The 10,008-nt window shown below is 39.6% G+C and overlaps 1 protein-coding gene across 4 annotated transcripts; it reads right to left on the reverse strand.

Annotated features, from left to right (window-relative positions):
• Nucleotides 1-2,679: 2,679 nt before the first annotated feature.
• On the reverse strand, nt 2,680-8,838 carry LOC149814195 (uncharacterized). 4 transcript variants are annotated; one of them, XM_089988280.1, is made up of 6 exons: nt 8,368-8,838; nt 4,747-4,862; nt 4,290-4,661; nt 3,432-4,134; nt 2,980-3,056; nt 2,680-2,908 (listed from the first exon to the last, which is right to left on the reverse strand). In XM_089988280.1, exons 1-5 carry the CDS (start codon nt 8,603-8,605, stop codon nt 2,995-2,997), a joined length of 1,491 nt encoding a protein of 496 aa, XP_089844406.1. In that variant the 5' UTR covers nt 8,606-8,838; the 3' UTR covers nt 2,680-2,908; nt 2,980-2,994. The 4 variants fall into 4 exon arrangements, with proteins under 4 accessions (XP_089844406.1, XP_089844407.1, XP_089844405.1 ...); XM_089988281.1 differs by having other exon boundaries at nt 2,680-3,056; nt 3,580-4,134; XM_089988279.1 differs by having other exon boundaries at nt 2,680-3,056.
• Nucleotides 8,839-10,008: the final 1,170 nt, after the last annotated feature.

Genomic DNA, 10,008 nt, shown 5'->3' on the forward strand with positions numbered 1-10,008 from the left:
TATGAGGGGAGTGGAGATGGTCCCTAACAATCTCTCACTCTGGGCAAACTGTAATACAGTATATGGGAAGAGTGGAAATGGTCACCAACCCACATGGTCCCTTTATCACCTGATCATCATCCATCTAACCTCAGCTCTGATTAAAATCCATAAATCTGTAACATAAAAGACATAAAAAAAAACTCCTATTTTACCAGGTTTGGTCCGAATCTGGTTTACTTACAGGACTGCCAATGATAGATGCAGTCGGAATTGTTCCTGACCCATCATCTGTCCTTCAAAATCATGTACGGTTTGGTCCACTAGGTCTAGCGAAGGTCCCACCCATTGACACCCCATCTGCATGTGTTTAGCGGTATCCGATTAAATTTGAGAGAAAGCTATGAAGATGTGCCAATTTCCTAATAGCATTCTTCAAAGGAAGCGCTAAAGATGTACTAATCTTTTTAGTGGATTTTTTTTTGGGTCTATTTACCAAGAGAAACCCGGAGCCTAGTAGTAGGTTGATCACAAATCAAACCCCTAGGAGAAAAAAACTCCCTGGCTAAGACGCTCACTCCGAAGACCTATGCTGAGCATTGGTTTATGCAAGGAGATTATGCCCACAAAAATTGAACCTTGACCACTCGTCTAACAGCCAAGGCTCAACCCCACTACGCCAACCCGCTAGTGGGGTTAGTGAGCATTATTTTTTTTGACAGGCTATTAATCTTTTGAGTGGCCATTTTTTGGTCAATAGACTGTCACATTGCCTGTAGACGAAATACTAACAGAGTTGGGGGGGAAATCAAAGAAAAAAATTGTCACCAAGGAAATGCCTCATACAAGTTGGAATATATCTACCTTTTCTTAAAGTTTCTATGCTTCAATTAAATTAATCTAGGTGGGAATCAAAATCTTAGAGCTTTACACGAGTCAGGTGAGGGTGATCAAGAGACAAAAAAGGTTGATGATTACCTTACTCTTTAAGTCCAAAGGATATTTCCAGAAATGATGTTTATTTTGTGTTGAAGAGGCCCTTTGTGAGGACCATCTTAAAAGGTGGAGGAAGCTTCTTTGTCTTTTAACTCTTATTACCATTTTTTGGAACATGTAACAGGTGTCCCTATACAATGCAGTTCGGAACACGTATAAAAAGTCCAATAAATTTACTACGTGGGTGCTTGTCAAATTCTGATAGGCTCGAAGCCAACCAATCCTTATCTAACACATAACCCACGTACAACTATAGTCGGCGACGAGCAGGGTAAACTGGTTAAATTGAACTGATTTAGCCCATAAACGCTTGGAATTATCTTATATGAGCAACTTGTGAACATCACTAAGTTGACCGGATGTCACAACTTCGAAACCTAAGGGAGCATAATTAATACAAACGCTTTTGTCTTCATCTTATTTAACGAAACAATTACCACCTTGTTATATTATACCAATACATCCTAAAACCAAGAAGCCCCAATCATTTCTGATTTGATCGTAAATGCTTCCTAAAATGACTTGAAAAAACTGTAAGCACAGGCGTGCCCAAATTCTCTAGCACAAGCAGTTGCGCCCTTTCTTAAAGATGGAAGAAGGTCACAAGTTTTCTAAGCTATCATGGGACATGGACTCATAGCCAGAAATATTGATGAGTTTTTTTAAAATAACATGATTTTTGCCGTGATATATTCAATAAAATTAGGACATCAAAAACTATTTTAAATGATGCCATGATCTATCGTAACACCAACACATTTCTTATTTGTATATTTGTCATTTTCCGTATCTATATAATGTTCTACTTTATATAAGCTGAAGTTTTCCAATAATTCCTAAAAAAACGTTTTTAATTTATCAAGAAACTTTCTTTTTTGCTTGAACAGCCCAATAACAAGACAGACTTGCAGGATCATAGCTTGCCCGCATAATGGTGATCAATGATTTTGAGCTTAACAACTGGGGCAACCAAACAAAGCAATTGCAGTCAAGCCAGTCCATCCAGCCTGTGTGGGGTTTACTTTAACATTATCATAGCCAGAGTCCTCCAAGAGGACAACACTGAATAAGATAAAATAAAACAAAATAAAAAGGGAAATGGATAAACTTCCTGCTATGATTCTTCCTCCAGATGACCTGTAAATGGATTTTTTTTATTCTTAATCGGATTCAAAAAGAAGCATTCTCCAGCTCTTGATCGAAACAGGGGATAATTACAAAATATGAATATCAATGTAAGTAAAAAGCAGAAAATTTTGATTTATCATACAGCGTGCCATCAGAACAGGAAAAGACATACAGACCATAAATTCGGTGGCAAAGCCTACACACCGAAAGTCAATGGGTCAATTACCAAAAGATTGTGATGATCATTGCAGGCTAATGCTCTTAAAGCTCTTGTTGAACCATATGAAACGACAAAGAGAACAAAAATTTTCATCCTGTTGGACAAAGAGTCAACACCAAGCATATGGAACATTTGGGGCACATTTTTCCTCACATGTCCTCCATGATTGGAACCAAGGTTGGCCCCAAGGGAATCTCTCTCTCTCTCTCTCTCTCTCTCTCTCTCTCTCTCTCTCTCTCAAACACACACACACGGGCGTGCGCGCACACACAGACACAATTTTGGGAAGACAAGAAACAAGAAGCTATCGAATAGAAAACGTCCTAAGAAAACTCGCAAAAGGCCACAGTCAATGGTAAGAAAAATCTCAGGGCAAAACTTACTTTCTTCTTCCCTGGGAGGAAAACGTAGGGGTCTGTAGCAGCAATATGTAACAAAGGGCCTGCCACCTCTGGCTTTGACCTGATATACATGCTTGATGGTAACACCACTATTACATTAATATATACACACAAAAAGGAAATCCACCTGATCTGAGACACCCTTCGTGCCACTCTTTCTCAAGGGAACTCTGATCCATCTTTCCTTATGCAGAGGGAAACCAAAGTCAGTTTGTGACTTGTAAGGCTTCTGGCAAGGGGGGAAAAGAAAATTACAGATTTTGGAGGTTGTCACACATGCACCAACAATGCTCCAAGCACAAGAGTCCATGGAATCATTAACGTGATAGAAGCTGCATCAATAGTGAATTCTAGTGTCATCATCAGGAATAGAGCATTAGAAATAAGACAGCAGTAACAGTATCATAGTTCACAGAAACTTTGAACATGGGCAAAACCATTCCAGGTCCAAGAGACAAATGGACCTGGGTGACCAACTGAACAATTCAATTCCAGTCTTAGGATGTAGCACATTTCAAGCAGATAAAGACTCAAGCAAACAGTCTGAATCTATATTGCAAATTATCCCAACTGGTCGAGTCAAAAAACCAACCAGCAGCGCAAGTTTCAAACTAAAATGCAGAAAAAATCAACACTTAGGCTGGCAACCATGTTCCAGAAAAACAAAAAGAGAGAGAAAATTGGAGAGAAGTTGAAGAAATGTGTACATGAAGTTGGAGATGGTGAAGAAGAAAAGTTTGATGGCAAGACCGGATAGGCACCATCTCGAGTAGCTACAGGTGCAGAACGTTCAACACTCTTGCCTGGAGCCATTGCAGACTTACTTGGAGGATGAACATGAGCAAAATAACCAACCTGCAAAGGTGATCCTGCAGGCAAGCCGAACAATGGGGCAGGAGGATCCCCTGGCAGCTGCTTGGATGCAGAGGGAGAAATTCTTGGGGCCACATGGGCATTTCTTTTATGACCCAAAGTAGATCCAGTATGGCACTGGGATGGAGGTGGTGCCCGGTGGAATTGGTGGTGAACAAAATTAATTGAGGGATGAGGTGGAGGTGCAGAAACTGGGGCTACATGAGAATTATGGTGATGGTGGTGACGGTGGTGATGGTGACCATGGTCATGGTGATGGTGATGGTGGTTTTGGTGAGGAGCTGGAGCAGGGCTTGGTGAACCATCACCACCGATTGAATATTGCAAATAGGATGATAACCGAATCTCCTTTACTTTACCAAAAACTGTGTGATTAAGGCCAAGGTTTCTTGCTGGGGAACTGGTTATTGCTCGAGCCAACTGCTTCAACCTTGGTTGAGCAATTGGAAGTCCAACTTCAGCAAAAATTGATGCCTGGACAATAACTGGGGGAGACAACGTTGAGCCATTTAAATTAGTCAATCTCACATATAAAGCCTGCATTTCAGTAGAAAGCAACCAATCAATGTGCATGTCTAACATTATCAGTTTAAGTAAATTAGAGAAAAGAAGAGGCAAACATCATGTCCCGTAGCAAGGATCCACTTGAATCAATTTACAAAAAGATTGATGGGTGTTGGAATGAGCAAAACCTCATGATGCCTGAGATGCAAACCCGCCTTCAACTGGCTCTTCAACTCATCAAAATTCTCTTGGATTTGGTATATGGGATAGTTCAATGTGAAGTTAAAAAGGACCTGAACTTTCTGAAGAAGGAATGCATTTTGCTGTGGAGCAATAGTTATTCCTCCAGGGAATTTCAGCACCTGAAAGAAAGATGGGACCCCAAACATGTTTGGTGTCAGCTGCAGATTTGATTGCTGTATGACCAAGGCTACCAAAGAGGCCCTCAGTACACTCAAGCCAGCAGAAGAAATGTACGAGTCTTGGGCATATGGGAGGACACCAAACACAACACTCGTCCAGTTTGATTGAGAATCAGAATGCAGTGATATAATAACGACCTGTTTGTATTATGATGTTAGCCATAGGAAAAGAAGCTGATCAAACTAATTAGACAGAATGAAAACATACAAACACTAATCAAACCTTGGTATTCGGAACCCCAATTTCTTCCAGTATATCATACTCAAGCTTTACAATTGCAGATTTTGCACCCAGCAATGACACAGGCCTTTGCAGTTTGAAACTTGCTTTTATTTGGGCTGCAGACAAACTCCTCTCAGTCCAAAAACTTTGAAGGTTGTTTATGAGTATGAAAAGAGAACCTCATAAAGAACAAATATATGATAAAACAAATAACAAAAACTTCAATAATAGTATTCTCAACAAGATATATACTTTCAGTCTGCAAGCTAGAAGTTAAATATGAACAAAAATGCAATAAGCAACCACATTCTTCACAAGAAATGGCATCAACCTCACCATGGCACTAGAGAAAGGATGCACACTTTGGACAAATTTTTAATGAAGTAAACTATCAGTTAAAATCAGAAAAAAGAAATGTTTAGACAACCAAGAAGTACAACATACCTACAAGTATAATTAACATCAGTGCACCTACACATCACCACTAACAGGTCTGGTTAAAAGACAAACAAACACTAACTTAAAAGAGCATTTGATCAGGACATGAGAAAATTGGATGGGGTCCAGGAAACTTTTCACCTGTATATCCTTGTCTCTGACATGAAACAGGGCATTATGAAACCAAACATTTATCCAACTTTAACAAAATAACCACCACAAACTTATCTTTTGAGTCTCAAAATATCTTATACATGCAAATTAAAAAAATACTCCAAGCTGGCTGCAGAATAAGGCTCCGGATAGCAACCATGGATTCCTTGACTTGTTTTTCAATTTAATTTTTTATTCTTCTTCCCTTGTTAAAATTACCCAGGTGTGAGTTTTAAACTTGAGTGTCTTTGATCGATCATGTAGTCAACAGCCACAGACTTCACTGTCACTCCTTTACAAAAAGATATCACTTCAAGTGATAAAAAATACAATGGACTTCAGCATCATAGAGTAATAATCATATCAAATCACAGTAAAATCAGATATAGGCACAACAACGTGATACATGAGAATCAGAAAGCAGCACCCTCGTATTGATCATGAGATAGAAGAGAACATTGAACCCCATGAAAGGAAATAATTAGACAAAATAGATAATGGAAGTTATACTCCTAAAAAAAACTGCAGTCTAAAAGGCAATCATGCATGATAAGTTACCCAAGTAAAGCAATTATGCAAGACAAATCAAATAACCAAATCTATTCACACAGATACTCAATTTTGCCCTCTGTCTAGTGTCATCTTATACTTTAGTCATACTGAAAACTTCATAAAAATGGTTGTATCCCCATATCCACAGCCGTATTCATGCACCATAGAACCAAATATTACATATGCCACTGCATAAAACACACTCAAGAATATAGACAGAGCAAGTAAAACACAATCACGTTTGTATATTCCATGTAGAACTCCCAAAAGTAAGTCACAAGCATGACCAGTCAGAGAACCTTTGAAACAAAAGAATTAATACTGGTACACCTATTTGAGAACTAAATTGGATGCATAGAATAACAAAACTATATTTCATAAAGGAAGCATATGCATGGACAACACAGAGGATGAAGTGACAACTATCTTAAACATGGTCACCAAAAAAATCAGAAGTTTGTTAGTAATGCACAAGAAATCATTATTTAGCAACATTGTCATCCGTCACAATCACTTCCAAAGGACTGTGTATGAAATCACTATAACTGATCATCTACATCAAATCACTAACAAACTAATCATCTAAATCAAGAAGCACAGCAGCACACTCATGCTATCATACTCCAGTAGACATACCATTTATGTCAAGGGGGATAACTACTAAACAAGAAAAGAAATCCTCTAAAATCAGAAGACATCAACTTAGCACATGAAGGCCTAGCATCATTTTGATGATATTAATCACAAGAACCAAATAAACCTCATGGCATCTGAAAGATCCACAGCTATATCACCTGGGTACGGGTACTGAGGGTACGACACGGCAATTCCAAAAAATGTGGGTATGGGTTGTGCTTTGTGAGATCGCTCCCATTTTGTTACATCTATATCATGAAGGAAACCTTTTACATTTATTTCATCTATGTAATTAAGCTCTTCTGCAATTCTATAAAAGGAAATCCATCAAAATACTAAACTCAATTGAGAACCTGTCTAAGAATTAAATCCCTCTCACTCCCATAAATGCTCAATGCAAACAATATATTGAAAAACCTACAACTTATGCAATGATCCCAAAGATACTACTGATGACATGCTTGACGCTATCTATGTCCCTCTGACAAGACTGCCTCCAACAAAATGTGCCTCTCAAAATTAATTATGTCCACTCAAAACTTTGATTTCACAAATAACCTCCGTGTATTATGCATAGCTTGCAACACCAAAATCAAATGTTTAGATCACTCAATAAAAAATGAACATCTTTTATTTCTTTATTTCTTTCCATTTTTCCTTTTTTTTGGCATTTTCTCATAGCCAAACTGCAGTGGAGCCCCAGGTGATATTTGAAATTTTGAACCCCACATGCCCTCCCGTCAAAGATAACATGGCTCCAGAAATAGTATTCAAACACCTATTACCAAGAATATCATGACAAAAAATGGAGATCTATTTGACTAATTCAGCAGCAGCGTTCATGAGAACACTCCAAGATACAATCTAAAAGGCTAGCAACCATTAGGAAACTCAAAATAAGTCGCATCAATTTTGAACTTTGCTTTCAAAATCCATACCGGTGACACCCAAAAATTCATCCTGTTGTTTGTGCTTTGTTCTCCAATAGGATATATTCTTTGTAATTATGAGTATTCTCGTCCAACTTTTCCAAGAGAAAATTAGTAAAAAACTTTGCTTAGAATGCCAGAAATACGAAAACCACATGACAAGCAATGGGAAAAAAAGGCATCCAATGATAGATTATCCGAACCACGGCATAAATTTCTTCAACCACCAGTAACCTGGGTGAATATAAAAATTAAATATCAACAACGTCATCAGAAAAAAGGTAAAACCCGGTTCACCTGCCAGAAAGAAGAAACAGAAACACGGCAAGCCCGCATTAATAAGAAAAACACTCAAACACAGTTGGAATCAAAGCCGTCAACAAATCGGGAAAGTGAAAAAAAAAACAGTTTTTCCTCGTCAAAGTCATAAATTCAACAATATCACCAAACAGACATCGCCTAATTCCACAAAATAAGAATTTCATGGAAGAAACCCTAAAGTTGATACATTCGTCAAATGCTAGGAACAAGCCGTGACACATGCAACTTCCAAAATGCAGAAAACCCGTAAGAAAAAAGAACAGAACACAGAAATTACACCGAAGGCATTCAAATAGACGAAATCCACTTGATTTCCTTTGTACCGAAACCAAACCCAAAGCAACAACAATAGAGGGGAAACAAGAAAAGCTAACAGACAGGGAAACTAAAAAAACAAACAAAATCAACAATGTAGATGTCTTCAGGTCCCAATTCCTCACAAACCCTAAAACCGAGTTCTTCATCTTCCTCCCACACAGATCTCATCTCAAACCCCTTCCCAATCACCACAAACCCCTAACCCCGACCAAATGCAGCTACTAGAAACCACGCCAAAACCCCGAAAACAACTAAAAATGGCGTGAAATTTTACCTCCGGAGCGCCACAGCTCCAGATCCTCCCGATCGGACCGGCGGAGAAACGGCGCCAGCCAGAAGACCGACGAGACGAGGACGGCGAGCCCGAAGACGACGAAGACAAAGCACCTGAGGCTGAGAACCCGGCGGATCACAGCAGATCTACTGCCGCGATCCTGCCGCCCGCTGCCGGAGCCCGGATCGACAGCCGACGAAGGCAGTGCGTCAGTCCCTTCCTCCTCGAGCTTCCCCATGGCCGCGCATCCTCTGCGAGACCTACAACGCTAGAACCGGCGGGGAAGCTGGACGGGAAGCGGGGAACTTGAAGAGGGTGGTTCGATCGTCTGTCTTTGTCCGCCTCATGAGTTAGGGCAAAGGGACTCTCCCTTCTTCGCTCTCTGCATCGGCTGCTTGTGCAGTTTCCGCATCTAAGCGTTCGTTTTTCAAACAGCAAAAAAAAAAAAACTTTTTAGAAGGGGGAGTTCACTTCACCCTGTGTGCTGTACACTACTTTTCTTTTTTTCTAGTTTATAATTAAAAATAGGAAATGGCCTCAAGAAAATGACGAAATCGCCACTGCCCTTTGCTGGGATTGACCATTCGGATGGAATTTGGCCTCTGTTTTGGTAAAATGACGAAACTGCCCTCATAATGCCACTCTGCCAGCTGGCTAGGGTTCGGATTCGGTAGCCAAATCCAGATCTGATTCGGATTCGGTATTGAGTTTCGCATTCTAATCCGAGTTTGAGTACAACTAAAATCCGAATCCGATTAAGTGTAAATATCGGATTTTAAGTGAGTCGAATCCGGGTTTGGTATTATCTGATTTCATCTGACTCCTAATCCTAATCCGATTAAGTCAAATCCAATTAGGTCGGATTTGGTAATATCTAGATCCGACCTGAGTCGAAGTCCGCCATTTACATCCCAACAACTGGGGATGTGCAAATGGATCAGATTTGATATGAATACTGAACCAGTTTAGGCACTGGAATATGTGGAAACTTGAAATGAGACCCGAATGTGTATTTGGTTTGGATTCAAAAAATATATACAGATTGCTTTTCTGACTCAGATCTATTTTGATCCATTTGGAGTTTTTACATGTAAAAACCCTTGATTGCAGTCTTATCTTACTGGATCCAGTTAGGGTTGACATCGGGCCGGGTAGATGCCGGGTTTTTATATACCCAGCTCAAAATAGATTGGGATCGGTCTGCCTTTTGATGCCAAGGGGAGATAAAAGTGGGGCTAAAGCAGACTAGCTTGCTAAACAGGCCGGGTTCAAAGTAAAAAACTAAAGGGGTCGGACTGGCCCAAAACATGAATCCAAGCAGAGCTTTCGCTGGACCTGGGTTTGAGCCGATCCTGTTGAGCCTTAACAGTAGCGATGCAAACAGATCGGAATTTGGATCCCAAAATACCTTGATAAGACGGTTCTCATTCTGGACAGCTAAATTTTGCAAAATTGGCTTCTTGGATCCTACTCGTTTGCCAGCCATTTTTCACTATTAATTGAGGTGGTCATTTGATAATTATTTAAAATTTTTAAAAAAAAAAAGTTAAATTTATCTTCAAATTGGATAACAATAACCAGACGCGGAACTCAGGACGTGTAAGTAATTAAATTGTTTGATTTCATAAAATGACGAAACTA

Source organism: Nuphar pumila, chromosome 15 (assembly GCF_984573655.1).
Source record: "Nuphar pumila chromosome 15, dmNupPumi1.hap1.1, whole genome shotgun sequence".
NCBI classification, from domain to species: domain Eukaryota; kingdom Viridiplantae; phylum Streptophyta; class Magnoliopsida; order Nymphaeales; family Nymphaeaceae; genus Nuphar; species Nuphar pumila.

Coding starts and splice junctions, on each gene's coding strand:
- LOC149814195 (XM_089988278.1), bottom strand. CDS start 8,605: ATGGGGAAGCTCGAGGAGGAAGGGACTGACGCACTGCCTTCGTCGGCT. Junction 4,863..8,367: donor GGAGCTGTGGCGCTCCGGAG/GTAAAATTTCAC, acceptor GTTTGTCTGCAG/CCCAAATAAAAGCAAGTTTC. Junction 4,662..4,746: donor TTGGGGTTCCGAATACCAAG/GTTTGATTAGTG, acceptor TAATACAAACAG/GTCGTTATTATATCACTGCA.